This window comes from Microtus oregoni, unplaced genomic scaffold (assembly GCF_018167655.1).
Source record: "Microtus oregoni isolate MIOR12 unplaced genomic scaffold, Mior012 000043F_ref0000047, whole genome shotgun sequence".
Lineage (NCBI taxonomy): Eukaryota > Metazoa > Chordata > Mammalia > Rodentia > Cricetidae > Microtus > Microtus oregoni.
Genome location: NW_024543210.1, coordinates 9,674,113 through 9,692,850, shown reverse-complemented (window position 1 = coordinate 9,692,850; position 18,738 = coordinate 9,674,113). Strand labels below are relative to the sequence as shown.

The window sequence follows — 18,738 nt, the reverse complement described above, 5'->3', positions numbered from 1 at the left end:
AGGCTCTGGCGATGAGACCAGTGGCTCAAAGCAGGATGCCATGCTAAATTCCTCAAAGGGATCAAACCAACCCACACCTGCCTGGTCGATTTAGGTCAATTCCCCCTGCAGGGAGGAGCTACTGAGGAGGTGACCTTTCTTAGAGTTCTCAGGGCAAAGGGTAACTTCTGTTTGTGTGCTGAGCTTATTCTACCTGAGTTCTCATCTACCCCTGTGTCTCTGTGAGTGATGGTGGGAGAAAGACGTGAGCCTAAGCCACCCAAGCCCAGGGAACAGAGGCGACAGTCCCTGCTCAACATTCACCACACAAACAACACACATGATGATAAGGAAAAGGCTGGCAACAACTTGGTTTTATTTCTTTTTTCCAGTTAGGCATCTGACACTGGCAGATCGTCTCCTGGGGTTGACTGATCATTCTCTAGGTTGACCAAGCAGGGAGGTGTCACCTCTACTCCCCTGTCCTCTAAACAGAGAACTCGATCTCACACAGATGCCATTACACTACACAGAAGACAAGATCCTGCAGATCCCAAGAGGACAGATCATTCCCTGAGGTTAACTGATCACTCTCTGTGTGGGAGAAGCTTGGGGGTGTCTCCTCTGCTTCCCTGTCTGCTTCTGGAGGAGTGAAAGAATAGAACTCTCAGAGATACCATTATGCTGACACAATGGTAGGTCCTGTAGATGCCAGGAGGGCAGATTGTCCCCTAAGGTTAACTGACCATTCTCTAGGTTGGACAAGCTGTGACCTGTCCCCTCTCCTTTCATGTCCTCTTCTCCGAGGAGAGAAGATCGGGAACTCTGAGAGATGCCCATCACACTGGCCACCACGGCAGATCCTGCAGAGCCTAAGAGGACTTTAGATGACAGGGAGAGTCCTGCAGCTCCTGGGGAAGAAACAAATGATGAAAATCATGAGATGGGATCAAACTGGGTCCCTGAGGGTCATCATAGCCAGCATCATTCAGATGGCCTAAGGCACAAACTCTCCACAGCATGGCTACTTCTAAAGTCTCTGGGATCTGTATCCATCACAATTACTTTTACAAGTAAGAAAAGGAAGTCCATAACGAACTCTAGGGATTCCCTGTCTGTTAGGGAGGAAGGCTGGACCCAGGTGGAGCTTTGTACCCCAGCTAATCCTTTCCTCCCTCCTCCACATCTTTTGCTAAATCCCTGAAAGAAGATAAAGCAGGATCTGAGATGCTGGACTGTGTCTAGCCCTCCCTCTAGTCCACCTACCATGACACTTACCCACGGACTGCAGAGTGGCCACCAGGCTACCAGCCGCGACTCCACCCCCATTAGCAATAGCTGACAAGGACATCATCTTAGCTGCTAGAGAGGAGGCAGCAATTCCTGTCCCAGTGAAGCCCACAGCACCCAGCACGGGGGGCACAGCAGCTACGGTCATGGCTGTGGGAAGAGGCTGGTGTCAGGTGCATTTGGGGAAAGGGACCACCCCCCCACACACACAGGGTCTGAATGGGAAAGGATTGCTGGGGTCTGGAGAAAGAGAGAATGAGCAGAGCAGACTGGGCCAGGTCTTTTCCTCTTTCTCTGAGGCCTCCTGGAGAAGCCCAAAGCACAGGTGGATAGTAGTTCTAGAGGCAGGCTCTGAACCAGAGAACCAGGACTCAGGAATCAGGGAGCATAGGCACAGAGTGGATGTTTGTCAGTGCAGATAGAGTCCTGGGCTGGCTCAGACGAGTAGCAAGATTTTGCTGTTGAGGCCTCAGTGTCTGTCCTAATCTAATACTTGGGTAAGAGATTGGCCCATTGTATGTGTTTGCAGAGGACCACATCTTGCCCAGGAGACAGGAGATTCATGGAACACAACCATTGAGGCTCGAGGAGGTGTCAAGAGCCCTGCTGTGTCTCCAGTGAGCAAGTCAGGAGCCACCAAGCTGATGGGCCTGCATAGCATTGTCTAGTACGTTCCAACTCTCCTCAACTCAGACATACAGCACCCTAGACACTCTAAGTTTGCTTGACAAGCTCATCTTTGAAAAGTAAAAGTAGGAGCTCGAAGGAGTTTAAATCCATTCACCAGGCATCAAGGAGGTGGGTACCTGCTAGAGATGCGGCCTGTGACTACAGTATACTCCACCCTTGTGTCAGGTCCTTCTTTCTAGCCACTTCCTTCTTCCCATCTACAGCCTTGCCCAGCACCTGCAGGGAAGTCTCCTGGGGCAACATGGGCTGCTTCCAGGCTCCCTGTTTACCGGGAGGGTGGGAGTGGACTTGCACCCCTTCCCTGAAGATACTTACCTCCCCCAAGCACAGCAACAGCAGCCTTGGCTAGAAAGGAAAAGAGAATCCTGTGAGAGGATCCGCACTGTCCCTACACCATCCTGCTTACAGGAAGGGCCGAGCCCTGTCTGTTCCTCCCTGAGAGAGAGGACCCACATGCATTTGTCTGCCCTGAGGAGGCACAGGCAGCTTGGCTCTGGAGAAACTCAAACATCTCAGATGGATTTTGCTCTGTTCTTCCATTACTTGCCTGCTTGCTGTTTGCCTGTTGTGGGGAAGGAAGCCTGATGTGGTTACCTTTTCTTTTCTCTGTAAACCCCAAAGCAGGTTAGGTTCAAAACAAAACAAAAACAAAACCAGCTGGGGATACAGGCTGATAAGGAAATGACTATCCTGGCTCCATGTAAAAAGAGAAAAAGAACACTATTCCTATAGGTATCACTAGAAACCATGTGGTAGCCTCTCTCAGTGAGCACAGAGTACTCGGCCTGTTATTGGCAGTCCTGGCTTGACTGATGGAGGGCTTAGCTGCCATCACGTTCCAGAGCACAGCAGCAGCCCAACAGCAGGCAGGCAGTCACAAGAGGTTTTTGAAACCTCAAAATCTAAACCCAGTGACACACCCCCTCCATCAAGGCTGCACCTCCTAAATGTTCCCAAAATCTTCCACCAACTAGTGAGGAAGCAGGATAGTACGTGAGTCTTTGGGTTCTGTTCTCATCCAAACACAATAGCTATCCTGGTGGGTTGTTCCCTTTACACAGTGCTGCTGGTTGATAGGAAGCAGTTCCAGTGTTTGCCAGTGTGGATTATCAGACACTCTCCTTGGCCCTATGGAAAGCAGACAATCTCCAGGGTATCGAAAGAGGTACTTCATGGTAAGGTCTAACTGGATCGAGGCAGCACATCTGTGATGCAAACTTGTGAACTGAATTTTTTTTTTTAAAGTGTAGCCTTGGCTGTCCTGGAACTCACTGTCTAGACCAGGCTGGTCTTGAACTCAGAGATCTGCCTGCCTCTCATTTTCAAGTGATGGGATTACAGGCATGCACTACCACCACCCGGCTGAAGGCTACTTAAGAGACTTGTTTGGATAAACTGAGGTATCAGTTCATTGTTCACTTTTCCAGCTAGCCCTCCCAGACCCCCTTTGAACAGAATTCATTAATCTAAATATTGAGCTACCATATTAAGCTTTATTTGGGTACATATGAACTCAGCGCCCAACAGTATGGGCCTCCAGGCAGCATGCAGGATCCTGATCCCCAGCAGACACAGGGGCCAGCATTGAAAACTCTGAAGCTGTAGTGCCAGGAGGTCAAAGGTAACCCAGAGAGCTTAGGCAGCTCTCTAGTGGCCTATGGGTTAAACTGGAAGAATGAAAGCCAGGTTTGTACAAAGCAGGTACTGAGTTGCCAGGAGCACTCTCTGGAGGGCATGTGGACCCAGGGGCTCATGAGCATGGTTGAAAATCATTTGCTGTTCACTGGTACTGGCAAGCAGGGGAGGTTGTTACCAGGCTGCCCTGGCCATGAACATGAAGGCCTTTGCTCCAAAAGAAGTGCTACCTGTCACAATCCCACCATGCTGGGCTCTACTGAAGGCCACAGAACTAGCCAAGTTTTTTGGAGATATTTAGAACTTCAGTCTTGGGCCTCTTTCCACTATCACCCACACAACTCTGAATTTCCTTTTTATTTACTGGCCCTTGCAGAAGGAGAAGCCCTACAATGCCTCCTGCCAAGGGCCTTCAACAATGGTCCCTCTGGTCAATGAGGAATAATAATGACAGGCATGGTGGCTGTGCCAGCAGCTTCAGTATTTAGACAATGGACAGGAAAACTGTCACAGGCTTAAGGGCAATTAATTTTACTGTGTTACATGCACAGTGACTGCTAAGCTAGCCTGGGGTATAGAGTCAGCCCCCACTCCAGAAAGAGAGGGCAACAATGTTATCTTCCTCTGAGGCTATTAGACCACTTCAAGGAATTTATCAATGTAATAGGCTAAAATTTGAGGCATGAATGCATGCAGTGATATCTTACTGATCCTATATCATCTACTTCTCTGGATTCCCTAACCATCTGCATTTCTGACAAGCAGAAAGGAGGGCAAACTGTTGCCTGTCATAGTCCTTGTTGAGTCTTCAGCTTTGCCCATGACCCTGGCATGGGAGCTGCATTAAAATTAGTCTGGACTCCAAATCCCAGCATGCTAGTTCTTGAGGGGTCAGGACCACTCCCACAGGGTATTTAAGTGGGCTCCCAGAGGAGAAACACGTGGTTTCGGGTTTGCATGGGCTCCCTGCTTTCTTGTCCTGCCATGAGCTCCGTCTCTCAAGAGCATCGTACTTAATGAATAATGTACATTTTAATTTGGTTTGATCTGGCCTTATTGGATTTCTTTGTGCTGGCAGAGCTGCCCCTCTTCATAATTTTTTTTTCTTAACAGTTCTCCATGCCGATTTGGGGCTCAAGGAGGACTGTCTGATATGCAGGGCCACTTACCTCCAGTGGGACAAACAACCAAGACATAGGCAGGGCCCCCTGACAGGATGCTTCCAGCCTTCAGTGCCCTAAATGCAGATGCAAGCACAGGTGCTCCAGAGCCCAGGGCAGTCTGGGATAACAGGGTGAGCCCTGGAGGGAAAATGTTACAGTTTGGGAAGTGTCAGAAGCACATCCTCCATGAATTGCCTGCTGTGTGGTCTAGAGAAATCCTTAAGTGCATCTGCCCTGGGGATACAAAGGAAAAGAACACTACCTGCACAAAAGGCTGTGTGCGCTTTCAGAAGTCCATGTCTCTAGGGTCTTCTAGGGACACAGGTGCATTATAATGACCATGCAAATGATAAAATATGTCTGTAGAAACACACACACACACACAAACACACACACACACACACACACACACACACACACAAACATGTTGACACCAAAACCCTGAAAATTTGGGGGTGACAGAGAAGGTATCTGGGAGGAAAATAAATTAATAAAAGTGAAGAGGAGGCCACAAAACTGGAAGAAGGACTGAAGTATAGAACTTTGTAGAGATCGACACCCTAGTTGTAGATTCAGAAGGTCAAAAGTTCAGAAAAGAAAAAAATGTGAATTCAGTTAAATCAAAGAGACGTGAGAACAGAATATAGAACCCAGATCCAGACCCCAGGAACCAAGGTCTCTGAGTAGGACCTTGTAAAGCATGTACGTCTGTGCTGTTAGGGAATCAAAGCCCAGGACAATGCTAGGGTCTGATCTCCTTCGGGGCTTTCTCACAGATAAGGCCATGTGTGTGAGAGTGGGCAGCCAAGGGCAGGATGCTGTACTCTACATCACTATCTCCTCACCCCAACTCTCGAGCCTCCTTTGTCACTTACCCTGGGAGCCAGCTAGAATGGTACCCGAGACTGCACCTCCAACTTTGGCCATAGCTGTTGAAGCTGTTATCTTGCAGACAAGGGAAGCCACTAGCGTGCCTGTTCCAGACAATGCCATGGGGTCCAGTAGAAGTTCCAAACACAACCCGAATCTGTTAACGGAATTGGAGTTTTGCTGAGGAGACTGGGGACCCAGTGGTGGATTCCCACCAGCCAACCTGGAAATCCCAGAGACTCCAGGGTGGATAGAGCACCTGGTCAGAGTTGGTGGTAACAGTGCAAGGTCCTGCCCTGTTTAATAGACGGCGGGGGGCTCAGGAACCATTTAAGCCACTGCAAGTGATTTGCTCAGGGTGAAAGGCTCCATGGCAAAGACATGCACATCCAGCTGCTGACAAATGCCAACTCTCGCGATGTTGCTCTAACACTTGGAGCTCATCTCACCTCCTCTCTAGCCTGCGGGGCAGCTGAAGCCTTGGGTCCTTCCTCCTAGGTAGGCACTCTTGATTGTGCTTTCATGAGAACAAAAGATGGGTCAGAGAGTGAGGGTACACTGGCCTCCTCTCAACCTTGAAGGGACCTAGCCACCAAGACTATGGGCTCCAGAAAGGAGCAATCTGTCTCCTAGCTTAACCAAATCTGTCTTCTCCTTCTGACCTAGTTTGAATATCTCTGTCTAAAGCAGAGCCCAAGGTTCATACAAAAAGACAGTGGGGCATTTCTAAGCCTCAAGCCACTGACTGTTACTGCACTGTCTCCATCCCAGGGGTCCTTGGACTCTCCACATCAACCAACATCATACTGGGTACTGTTGGGGCAGCTGCTGCCGCTATCTTTTTTTTTTTTTTTTTTTTTTTTTTTTTTTTTTTTTTTGGTTTTTCGAGACAGGGTTTCTCTGTGGCTTTGGAGCCTGTCCTGGAACTAGCTCTGTAGACCAGGCTGGTCTCGAACTCACAGAGATCCGCCTGCCTCTGCCTCCCGAGTGCTGGGATTAAAGGCGTGCGCCACCATCGCCCGGCCTGCTGCCGCTATCTTGATTTGAACTTAGGAGATAACACCTCTACCAGTAGACCGCAAAGACTATACATAGTATCTAGGAGACAGTGTACCCCAAGATGATCTTCAAAATCTTTCACTGACATCAGAGAAAAAAATGAAAAAGAAAGGCCTCTTGCTGGTGTCCCTCTCTTTGCTTGTGGTGGCTCTTTGAAGGGGTTTCATGACTGAGAGTTTCAGTTCTACAGGTTTCCACAGCCACATTCAAATTGGATATCATTTGGATATCAAATGGATGTTGGCCAGCACACAGCCAAAAGAGAGAAGATTCATGTGGCCCCTGCCTTAGTTATGATGGTCTGTGTATCACGGGGGCTGCTTTGGGTCTTTATGGACCTCACTGTGGTGCTTATTAAAAGTTGGGCTAATAGAGGCTCCTGTTCTGGGTCAAAGGTGAGAGGTAGCCAAGAACATTGACCTGAAAGCTGTTGGTCCTTTGCCATCAATGGTTCTGGATATGCAGGACGATGAGCAGAACAGACCTAACCCACTGTACTGATGAAAGACTGACAGAGAACTAACAGGGATGCACTGGGCTGAGCTAATGCATGGGGACCTCAGGAAGGAGACAGAATCAGAAATGCTCACCTCCATACAATGTCCATAAAGTTGAAAAGGAGGTCGAAATTCCAGCTTTATTTCCTGGGACACTGACAACACCCTGACCCAAGGTCGGTAGTCATCACCCACATGATGCATAATGCATTGCTGGAAAAGGTGCACACTGATGTCCTGAGGCAGAAAGATTCTGCCCTTTGTCAAGCCATTGGGACACAGTATACCGTTCACAGTAATGATAGTCACAAACTTGGAATACTGAGAGTCAAAATTTTGATCTTCAGGGAAAGATTTGGAAGACTTCCTGGAGGAGGGAAAAATAGATGCTGCTTGGGGAGGCATGCAGAAGTCTCTCAGGAGGAGCGAACAGAGAGACATAAGGTTGTGTGAGGACATCAGTTAGGTCAGGTCTGATGGGTTGCATGCAATAATCACTTTCAGGCAAACAACGAGAGCTCTGTGGGGTCTTTGTCTATCAGCAGGATGGCTGGAATGGTGGCTGAAGTTATCCAGAAACAGGTGTGGGGCTGGTCCAGGAAAAGTGGTTGATAATACATCATTCAGGCTTTTGATACCCACCTCTCTGGAGTGGCCCCTCTAGAGGACCTCCACAAGGCAGATGGGGTTAGGAATCGGTCCTGGTCCAAAGATAGTTTCTCGGCTTCCTTATTAGCTAGCAGTAGTGGCCAAGGGACATAAACAGGATCAAGTCTGTTGCACAGCTAGGCCACTGGCCTCTTCTGGGGTCCCAATAACTGAGCTAGGAGGTCCCCCACCTTTGAAATCATTTGCATAGGGCAGGATTTCCTCGTTGCCCCTTCCTTCTTGGTGTCTCTGATTTCCCATCTGGGATCTCTTTTATAGGTCTATGGGAGAATAGCTAATGCTGCTGAGGTCAATCTTTGGTTTTGTATTTTTTCCTACACAGTAAAAGGTTATTATTAACCCTTGCATTTTGGTTTATCATTTTCTCCAACCATAAAAAAGGTTATTGTTAACCTTTACAGCAATCTCCAGTAATTAGCGCCCCTTCGCATCTAACTTTGTAAATTCCTCTCTATTCACTTGGGCTTACAACATGGCAAAATCAATACTATAGCTGGCTTCATTTCTGGTCTTTCTGTGTCTATGGGAGTGGACGTCAGGCGAGGGTCATAGAAGGGAACCCTGTGTGTGATTCCTGGGATTCTTGTGTTAAGTCTCTCACCTGGACACACTGGTAATTTACAGAAGCATCCTTCAATCCTCATAAAAAGGACCTGGGGAAAACTGCTCAGAGCCTGCTCTCCTTGGACAATGCTGGAGTCCCAGTCAGGTCAGGGAGAAGAGAAAACTCACTCTAGGAGGGCTTCACTGTCTGGCAGTGATCCTCGGCCAGGACCCAGGGTGGTTTTTCTGCTCTCATGCCTGAGTCTGTCCCAAGTAGAAAACTCTACAATTCCCTAGAGCAAGTGTAATCAGTGAAGCATTTTCCGCATACCAAGCATGGGCAAGGTCTGTGTTGGAAACACAAAGAGAAAGACAGTTCCCTCCAGTGAGGCTGAGAGGGCAGGCAGTGGGTTCGGGTTTCTGTGGTGACTGAGCTGAGAACAAAGGTTTGAGTGCAGGTCACCAGTGTCTATCAGTGGATACCTGGTGCCAGGGCAGTCGGAATACAAACCACCCTCTGGCGATGAGACCAATGGCTCAAAGCAGGATGCCATGCTAAATTCCTCATAGGGATCAAACCAACCCACACCTGCCTGGTCGATTTATGTCAATTCCCCCTGCAGGGAGGAGCTACTGAGGAGGTGACCTGCTCAGAGTTCTCAGGGCAAAGGGTAACTTCTGTTTGTGTGCTGAGCTTATTCTACCTGAGTTCTCATCTACCCCTGTGTCTCTGTGAGTGATGGTGGGAGAAAGACGTGAGCCTAAGCCACCCAAGCCCAGGGAACAGAGGAAACAGTCCCTGCTCAACATTCACCACACAAACATCACACATGATGATAAGGAAAAGGCTGGCAACAACTTGGTTTTATTTCTTATTTCCAATTAGGCATCTGACACTGGCAGATCGTCTCCTGGGGTTGACTGATCATTCTCTAGGTTGACCAAGCAGGGAGGTGTCACCTCTACTCCCCTGTCCTCTAAACAGAGAACTCGATCTCACACAGATGCCATTACACTACACAGAAGACAAGATCCTGCAGATCCCAAGAGGACAGATCATTCCCTGAGGTTAACTGATCACTCTCTGTGTGGGAGAAGCTTGGGGGTGTCTCCTCTGCTTCCCTGTCTGCTTCTGTGAAGAGTGAAAGGATAGAACTCTCAGAGATACCATTATGCTGACACAATGGTAGGTCCTGTAGATGCCAGGAGGGCAGATTGTCCCCTAAGGTTAACTGACCATTCTCTAGGTTGGACAAGCTGTGACCTGTCCCCTCTCCTTTCATGTCCTCTTCTCCGAGGAGAGAAGATCGGGAACTCTGAGAGATGCCCATCACACTGGCCACCACGGCAGATCCTGCAGAGCCTAAGAGGACTTTAGATGACAGAGAAAGTCCTGCAGCTCCTGGGGAAGAAACAAATGATGAAAATCATGAGATGGGATCAAACTGGGTCCCCGAGGGTCATCATAGCCAGCATCATTCAGATGGCCTAAGGCACAAACTCTCCACAGCATGGCTACTTCTAAAGTCTCTGGGATCTGTATCCATCACAATTACTTTTACAAGTAAGAAAAGGAAGTCCATAACGAACTCTAGGGATTCCCTGTCTGTTAGGGAGGAAGGCTGGACCCAGGTGGAGCTTTGTACCCCAGCTAATCCTTTCCTCTCTCCTCCACATCTTTTGCTAAATCCCTGAAAGAAGATAAAGCAGGATCTGAGATGCTGGACTGTGTCTAGCCCTCCCTCTAGTCCACCTACCATGACACTTACCCACGGACTGCAGAGTGGCCACCAGGCTACCAGCCGCGACTCCACCCCCATTAGCAATAGCTGACAAGGACATCATCTTAGCTGCTAGAGAGGAGGCAGCAATTCCTGTCCCAGTGAAGCCCACAGCACCCAGCACGGGGGGCACAGCAGCTACGGTCATGGCTGTGGGAAGAGGCTGGTGTCAGGTGCATTTGGCGAAAGGGACCCCCCCCCCCCACATACACAGGGTCTGAATGGGAAAGGATTGCTGGGGTCTGGAGAAAGAGAGAATGAGCAGAGCAGACTGGGCCAGGTCTTTTCCTCTTTCTCTGAGGCCTCCTGGAGAAGCCCAAAGCACAGGTGGATAGTAGTTCTAGAGGCAGGCTCTGAACCAGAGAACCAGGACTCAGGAATCAGGGAGCATAGGCAAAGAGTGGATGTTTGTCAGTGCAGATAGAGTCCTGGGCTGGCTCAGATGAGTAGCAAGATTTTTACCAGGTAAGTTGCTGTTGAGGCCTCAGTGTCTGTCCTGATCTAATACTTGGGTAAGAGATTGGCCCATTGTATGTGTTTGCAGAGGATCACATCTTGCCCAGGAGACAGGAGATTCATGGAACACAACCATTGAGGCTCGAGGAGGTGTCAAGAGCCCTGCTGTGTCTCCAGTGAGCAAGTCAGGAGCCACCAAGCTGATGGGCCTGCATAGCATTGTCTAGTACGTTCCAACTCTCCTCAACTCAGACATACAGCACCCTAGACACTCTAAGTTAGCTTGACAAGCTCATCTTTGAAAAGGAAAAGTAGGAGCTCGAAGGAGTTTAAATCCATTCAACAGGCATCAAGGTGACTATTCTTAAACAAGGAGGTGGGTGCCTGCTAGAGATGTGGCCTGTGACTACAGTATGCTCCACCCTTGTGTCAGGTCCTTCTTTCTAGCCACTTCCTACCTCCCATCTACAGCCTTGCCCAGCACCTGCAGGGAAGTCTCCTGGGGCAACATGGGCTGCTTCCAGGCTCCCTGTTACCGGGAGGGTGGGAGTGGACTTGCACCCCTTCCCTGAAGATACTTACCTCCCCCAAGCACAGCAACAGCAGCCTTGGCTAGAAAGGAAAAGAGAATCCTGTGAGAGGATCCGCACTGTCCCTACACCATCCTGCTTACAGGAAGGGCCGAGCCCTGTCTGTTCCTCCCTGAGAGAGAGGACCCACATGCATTTGTCCACCCCGAGGAGGCACAGGCAGCTTGGCTCTAGAGAACTCAGACATCTCAGATGGATTTTGCTCTGTTCTTCCATTATTTCCATGCTTGCTGTTTGCCTGTTGTGGGGAAGGAAGTCTGATGTGGTTACCTTTTCTTTTCTCTGTAAACCCCAAAGCAGGTTAGGTTCAAAACAAAACAAAAACAAAACCAGCTGGGGATACAGGCTGATAAGGAAATGACTATCCTGGCTCCATGTAAAAAGAGAAAAAGAACACTATTCCTATGGGTATCACTAGAAACCATGTGGTAGCCTCTCTCAGTGAGCACAGAGTACTCGGCCTGTTATTGGCAGTCCTGGCTTGACTGATGGAGGGCTTAGCCGCCATCACGTTCCAGAGCACAGCAGCAGCCCAACAGCAGGCAGACAAGAGGTTTTTGAGACCTCAAAATCTAAACCCAGTGACACACCCCCTCCATCAAGGCTGCACCTCCTAAATGTTCCCAAAATCTTCCACCAACTAGTGAGGAAGCAGGATAGTACGTGAGTCTTTGGGTTCTGTTCTCATCCAAACACAATAGCTATCCTGGTGGGTTGTTCCCTTTACATAGTGCTGCTGGTTGATAGGAAGCAGTTCCAGTGTTTGCCAGTGTGGATTATCAGACACTCTCCTTGGCCCTATGGAAAGCAGAAAATCTCCAGGGTATCGAAAGAGGTACTTCATGGTAAGGTCTAACTGGATCGAGGCAGCACATCTGTGATGCAAACTTGTGAACTGAATTTTTTTTTTTTAAAGTGTAGCCTTGGCTGTCCTGGAACTCACTGTCTAGACCAGGCTGGTCTTGAACTCAGAGATCTGCCTGCCTCTCATTTTCAAGTGATGGGATTACAGGCATGCACTACCACCACCCAGCTGAAGGCTACTTAAGAGACTTGTTTGGATAAACTGAGGTATCAGTTCATTGTTCACTTTTCCAGCTAGCCCTCCCAGACCCCCTTTGAACAGAATTCATTAATCTAAATATTGAGCTACCATATTAAGCTTTATTTGGGTACATATGAACTCAGCGCCCAACAGTATGGGCCTCCAGGCAGCATGCAGGATCCTGATCCCCAGCAGACACAGGGGCCAGCATTGAAAACTCTGAAGCTGTAGTGCCAGGAGTTCAAGGGTAACCCAGAGAGCTTATTCAGCTCTCTAGTGGCCTATGGGTTAAACTGGAAGAATGAAAGCCAGGTTTGTACAAAGCAGGTACTGAGTTGCCAGGAGCACTCTCTGGAGGGCTGTGGACCCAGGGGCTCATGAGCATGGTTGGAAATCATTTGCTGTTTACTGGTACTGGCAAGCAGGGGAGGTTGTTACCAGGCTGCCCTGGCCATGAACATGAAGGCCTTTGCTCCAAAGGAAGTGCTACCTGTCGCAATCCCACCATGCTGGGCTCTACTGAAGGCCACAGAACTAGCCAAGTTTTTTGGAGATATTTAGAACTTCAGTCTTGGGCCTCTTTCCACTATCACCCACACAACTCTGAATTTCCTTTTTATTTACTGGCCCTTGCAGAAGGAGAAGCCCTACAATGCCTCCTGCCAAGGGCCTTCAACAATGGTCCCTCTGGTCAATGAGGAATAATAATGACAGGCATGGTGGCTGTGCCAGCAGCTTCAGTATTTAGACAATGGACAGGAAAACTGTCACAGGCTTAAGGGCAATTAATTTTACTGTGTTACATGCACAGTGACTGCTAAGCTAGCCTGTGGTATAGAGTCAGCCCCCTCTCCAGAAAGAGAGGGCAACAATGTTATCTTCCTCTGAGGCTATTAGACCACTTCAAGGAATTTATCAATGTAATAGGCTAAAATTTGAGGCATGAATGCATGCAGTAATATCCTACTGATCCTATATTATCTACTTCTCTGGATTCCCTAACCATCTGCATTTCTGACAAGCAGAAAGGAGAGCAAACTGTTGCCTGTCACAGTCCTTGTTGAGTCTTGAGCTTTGCCCATGACCCTGGCATGGGAGCTGCATTAAAATTACTCTGGACTCCAAATCCCAGCATGCTAAGTTCTTGAGGGTTCAGGACCACTTCCACAGAGTATTTAAGTGGGCTCCCAGAGGAGAAACACGTGGTTTCGGGTTTGCATGGGCTCCCTGCTTTCTTGTCCTGCCATGAGCTCCGTCTCTCAAGAGCATCGTACTTAATGAATAATGTACATTTTAATTTGGTTTGATCTGGCCTTATTGGATTTCTTTGCGCTGGCAGAGCCGCCCCTCTTCATAATTTTTTTTTCTTAACAGTTCTCCATGCCGATTTGGGGCTCAAGGAGGACTGTCTGATATGCAGGGCCACTTACCTCCAGTGGGACAAACAGCCAAGACATAGGCAGGGCCCCCTGACAGGATGCTTCCAGCCTTCAGTGCCCCGAATGCAGATGCAAGCACAGGTGCTCCAGAGCCCAGGGCAGTCTGGTATAACAGGGTGAGCCCTGGAGGGAAAATGTTACAGTTTGGGAAGTGTCAGAAGCACATCCTCCATGAATTGCCTGCTGTGTGGTCTAGAGAAATCCTTAAGTGCATCTGCCCTGGGGATACAAAGGAAAAGAACACTACCTGCACAAAAGGCTGTGTGTGCTTTCAGAAGTCCATGTCTCTAGATTCTTCTAGGGACACAGGTGCATTATAATGACCATGCAAATGATAAAATATGTCTGTAGAAACACACACACACACACACACAAACATGTTGACACCAAAACCCTGAAAATTTGGGGGTGACAGAGAAGGTATCTGGGAGGAAAATAAATTAATAAAAGTGAAGAGGAGGCCACAAAACTGGAAGAAGGACTGAAGTATAGAACTTTGTAAAGATCGACACCCTAGTTGTAGATTCAGAAGCTCAAAAGTTCAGAAAAGAAAAAAAATGTGAATTCTCCTGGTAAATCAAAGAGACGTGAGAACAGAATATAGAACCCAGATCCAGACCCCAGGAACCAAGGTCTCTGAGTAGGACCTTGTAAAGCATGTACGTCTGTGCTGTTAGGGAATCAAAGCCCAGGACAATGCTAGGGTCTGATCTCCTTCGGGGCTTTCTCACAGATAAGGCCATGTGTGTGAGAGTGGGCAGCCAAGGGCAGGATGCTGTACTCTACATCACTATCTCCTCACCCCAACTCTCGAGCCTCCTTTGTCACTTACCCTGGGAGCCAGCTAGAATGGTACCCGAGACTGCACCTCCAACTTTGGCCATAGCTGTTGAAGCTGTTATCTTGCAGACAAGGGAAGCCACTAGCGTGCCTGTTCCAGACAATGCCATGGGGTCCAGTAGAAGTTCCAAACACAACCCGAATCTGTTAACGGAATTGGAGTTTTGCTGAGGAGACTGGGGACCCAGTGGTGGATTCCCACCAGCCAACCTGGAAATCCCAGAGACTCCAGGGTGGATAGAGCACCTGGTCAGAGTTGGTGGTAACAGTGCAAGGTCCTGCCCTGTTTAATAGACGGCGGGGGGCTCAGGAACCATTTAAGCCACTGCAAGTGATTTGCTCAGGGTGAAAGGCTCCACGGCAAAGACATGCACGTCCAGCTGCTGACAAATGCCAACTCTCGCGATGATGTTGCTCTAACACTTGGAGCTCATCTCACCCACTCTGTTGCCTCCAGGGGCAGCTGAAGCCTTGGGTCCTTCCTCCTAGGTAGGCACTCTTGATTGTGCTTTCATGAGAACAAAAGATGGGTCAGAGAGTGAGGGTACACTGGCCTCCTCTCAACCTTGAAGGGACTTAGCCACCAAGACTATGGGCTCCAGAAAGGAGCAATCTGTCTCCTGTCCTTACCCAGTATAAATCTCTGAGTATCCTGAAATGACCCTTACCACCACCAACCACGACCCCACCCTTGCATCTATCCACCCCTCCACCCCCGGATCTTGAATGTGTTTCTGTTAAATTCAGTTCTTTTCTGAGTGGAAAATCCACCCTTGCTTGAAGACATACCTAGAGATGCACAGCTGACAATTAAATAAGTTTCCTTTTTCTCTATTCTTTCCAGTCCTGGGAAAAAAAGAAATCCACTCTTGTTCTTCAACACACCCCGTGGTCCAAGGCTGCTGATGAGACAGGTTTCGTTTTCCCCGTTCTCTCCAGTCCCGAAATAAAACCCAGTCTTGTTGAAGACACACCCAATGATCCAGGCAGCCAATGAGATAGGTTTCCTTTTCCCTGTTCTCCAGGCCTGAAAAAAAAATCCACTCTGATGACTCACCCAGTGATCCAAAGCAGCCAGTGAGTTGGTTGTTTTCCCTGTTCTCTCCAGGCCTGAAAAAAAAAAAAAAAAAAAAAATCCACTCTGATTGATGACTCACCCAGTGATCCAAAGCAGCCAATGAGATAGGCTTTGTTTTCCCTGCTCTCTCCAGGTCCTTCTGGGTTGGAAAGAATATGCTATTATTCTATAACTGAGGCCTTCTGAGTGTTACTGTGTTTACAATGTATTGTAACATATCACTTCTTTGCTAGGGCTGTTTTTACCCCAACCCATGCCAGTGTTCTGTAGGAACTGGAAGTACTAAAATTGATGTTATGACGATTTATTAAATAATCTTTCTTAGGAACTATTATATCACATTAAGTGGAATTTATCTAAAGGAGTGCTGCTTCCAATATGACTAGAAAGTTCAACTTATATAAAGAGGTTTGTTGTAGATTGTCATAAAGAAAAATTTGTAATATAGTGTAGAACCCTCACCCCTTATTCTCAACGGGGTGAGAAGAAATTTCCTAGCAGAATGTTTTCCAGGAAGATAGTGTCCTTCCCCTCCCCCAACGGGGAGATTCTGAGCACAAGAACACTTGGCTCAGCCCAGTTAGCCTCCTGGTACAGGCTGATAAACATGGCCTAATTCAGGAACAGTGGCCTTGCTCTAAAAACAAGGAAAAGGCTGATTTAGCAGGATGGGAGGGAGCAAAAGTCCTTGCACCAGTGCCAAAGCAGCTTCAAAAAGCCTTTTTGTAATTATGCCTTTAAAAGCTTACCCCACAGAGGAGAGACAAGTCCTCTCTCTGCCTCCCTATACCAGGGTCAGGAGACAGGGGTTCCAAACATGTTTGTATTATGCTGATTAAACCTTGCTTATTACAGTCTGGGCCTCTCTGGTGGTCTCCCTCTGGGGGTCGTAATCTGGGCATAACAATAGTGGAAGTTTCAGGTTGTTGAGAAAGTTTCCGCTATTGCTCACCATGATTGACCCCACACACCCCCAATTAGGCCCCATTCCCATAGCAACAGGAGACAACCCTGACTATTAATCATCCATGCTCCTCAGGGAGCATTGCAAGGTCACATGTACCACTGGTCCTGGTCTGCCATCAAGTCCCCTGACCTCCTATCAGGTGGGCAACATGCCCAGGAAAGGAAGTGCCAGCTTATGGTCTGTGGGCAGGGTTCAGAGGAAAATTCACAGCATTGCTAAGCTAGGACTTTTTGCTATCTGAGAGGGTTAGGGAAAAGAAAAAAGCACACACTTTCCTGATGATTTCACTCTTTATTTTCTCATGTTGAATTCTGCCAACTCTGTTTGTTCTTCACAGCTTACAAAGACCCACAAAATCTTTCAGGCATTATATCTGAAGGTCACATGCCATTTCTTGAGTAAATGATAAGAACCAGAGTCATAATAAATCCAGATCAACTGTCACAGGAAGGAGCTCTTTCTCTCAGTCAGCTCCCTAATTAGTGGACTGCAAGCCTAAACTGCAAAATGAAAGATCTTTTTCTTATCTACAGAGGTAGGCTTATGGAAGTAAACTCCTAAGGAGACTAGGCATAATAAGGACCTTGTGTGCTAAATTCTGTACTCCTAAGTGTATGAACATTTTAAACATTTTGTGGTTAGTGGTCTTAAAAGCAGGACTTTCCCAGACTGGAGACTGTATCCAAGGGTGATTGTTGTCAGAGAGAGAGGCAAATCTGAGTCAGGGCTCCACTGAGAGGACCTTGCAGTGTGAGCTGCAGGGCAGGGGTGGAGCCTGGAGGGCAGATGAGTTCACACAGCCTTCTCCAAGGCATAGCGACAGCAAAAATGTTTGAAATCTTACAATATAGTTTCTGCCCTGCATGGAACCCTTGACCATAAAAAAGGAAACTTGTAATGCTTTCTTGGGGCTATGAAGTTAGTTTATTTTTTGTAGCCCTGGCCTGTTAGAGAACCTGTCGGGGACCAGCCCCTACGAAAAAACAGTTCTCACCAGTGTAGAGGCGTGGGAAAAACAAAGACACAATTCACGCAACAGTATCAAGAGGGAGTTTCAGGGATTATTCAGATCCCGTAATCACCCACGTTTATAATTTCCAAAAGCTTTTATACCAAAGGTAATCTGGGGGAGAAGGTAACGAAAAGCTTTATTAACGTTCTGTTGCCTAGGTAACGGGAATGATTCAAGTCACGTTATGTCCACTTGGTCACGTAGGCTAAAACACCTCCTCACCAGGTGACCTCATAGTTACCATGGAAGGAGCAGAATCAAATTAGCATATCCTGGCACCTCAGGATGACACCGAGTTTTCTTTACTTCATGAGAGCCAGGCGACCACCTCCTGTGTGGAAGTGCGAATTGTGCCTGTAAGTCTCTCAGATTCTCTGACTGCCAGACAATGTGGGAATGGGCCCCTACAATTCCTCCCTTCTTATTAATTTTAATAATGCCTGTGCTTCTCAACAGGACAGATGAGTGCGTCTGTCTTAGGTGAAGGCTTTCTCATTTGCCCAGACTTATCTGTCACTGGAATAGGCATTCTTAATTACTTGAGTCCCTGTCTTAGGCTTCTGGGGCGAAAAAGATTCAAATCCATCTCTGACTGCCGACCTCTGTGATCAAAAGAGATTAAGGGAGAGTGCAAGTCAGAGCGCAAGTGGTTGCCAAATGCTGCGACCCCTCTGGGTGACTCTTTGTTGGGAAGTGGCATATGCAGCTTCTGGGTTGCTGTTCTCTGCCCCTGGATTCTAGGTTTCTGGCTCCATGTATGGAATTGATGTAATTACATTTACTTTGTTGAGCAACTCATATTTTCCAGTCTTTAACAAATATCAAGGTGGACACTGAAACAAAGGTTTCTGTCACCTTTGCATTGATTCTAGTCATGTCTTGGCAACAGTGCCACCTGCTGGATAACAGGTAATATAGCAGTTTTCATTTCCAATGCAACTTTTACTGCTTCTTTTACTAATACGATGGATTATTGTATCCTGTCTCTGCCTCCCGAGTGCTGGGATTAAAGACAAGTGCCACCACTGCCTGACACTGGGTTTAGATTTTGAGATTTCAAAAGCATCATATGACTGCCTGCCTGCTATCCATGTTCTGGACCATAATGGTGGTTAAGGCCTCCATCAATCAAATA

General features: G+C 47.9%; 2 protein-coding genes across 4 annotated transcripts; both read right to left on the bottom strand.

The window, feature by feature from the left end:
* Window positions 1-343: 343 nt before the first annotated feature.
* Window positions 344-6,020, bottom strand: LOC121434433 (interferon alpha-inducible protein 27-like protein 2B). Its single transcript, XM_041633377.1, has 7 exons — window positions 5,887-6,020; window positions 5,633-5,784; window positions 4,764-4,895; window positions 2,275-2,304; window positions 1,258-1,419; window positions 726-890; window positions 344-621 (listed from the first exon to the last, which is right to left on the bottom strand). Exons 2-7 carry the CDS (start codon window positions 5,748-5,750, stop codon window positions 500-502), a joined length of 729 nt encoding a protein of 242 aa, XP_041489311.1. The 5' UTR covers window positions 5,751-5,784; window positions 5,887-6,020; the 3' UTR covers window positions 344-499.
* A 3,212-nt stretch (window positions 6,021-9,232) lies between these two features.
* LOC121434432 (interferon alpha-inducible protein 27-like protein 2B) lies at window positions 9,233-15,494 on the bottom strand. Of its 3 annotated transcripts, XM_041633375.1 has the most exons (8): window positions 15,336-15,494; window positions 14,793-15,054; window positions 14,539-14,690; window positions 13,698-13,829; window positions 11,215-11,244; window positions 10,165-10,326; window positions 9,633-9,797; window positions 9,233-9,527 (listed from the first exon to the last, which is right to left on the bottom strand). In XM_041633375.1, exons 3-8 carry the CDS (start codon window positions 14,654-14,656, stop codon window positions 9,406-9,408), a joined length of 729 nt encoding a protein of 242 aa, XP_041489309.1. In that variant the 5' UTR covers window positions 14,657-14,690; window positions 14,793-15,054; window positions 15,336-15,494; the 3' UTR covers window positions 9,233-9,405. The 3 variants fall into 3 exon arrangements, with proteins under 3 accessions (XP_041489309.1, XP_041489307.1, XP_041489308.1); XM_041633373.1 differs by having other exon boundaries at window positions 9,233-9,797; XM_041633374.1 differs by lacking the exon at window positions 14,793-15,054 and having other exon boundaries at window positions 9,233-9,797.
* Window positions 15,495-18,738: the final 3,244 nt, after the last annotated feature.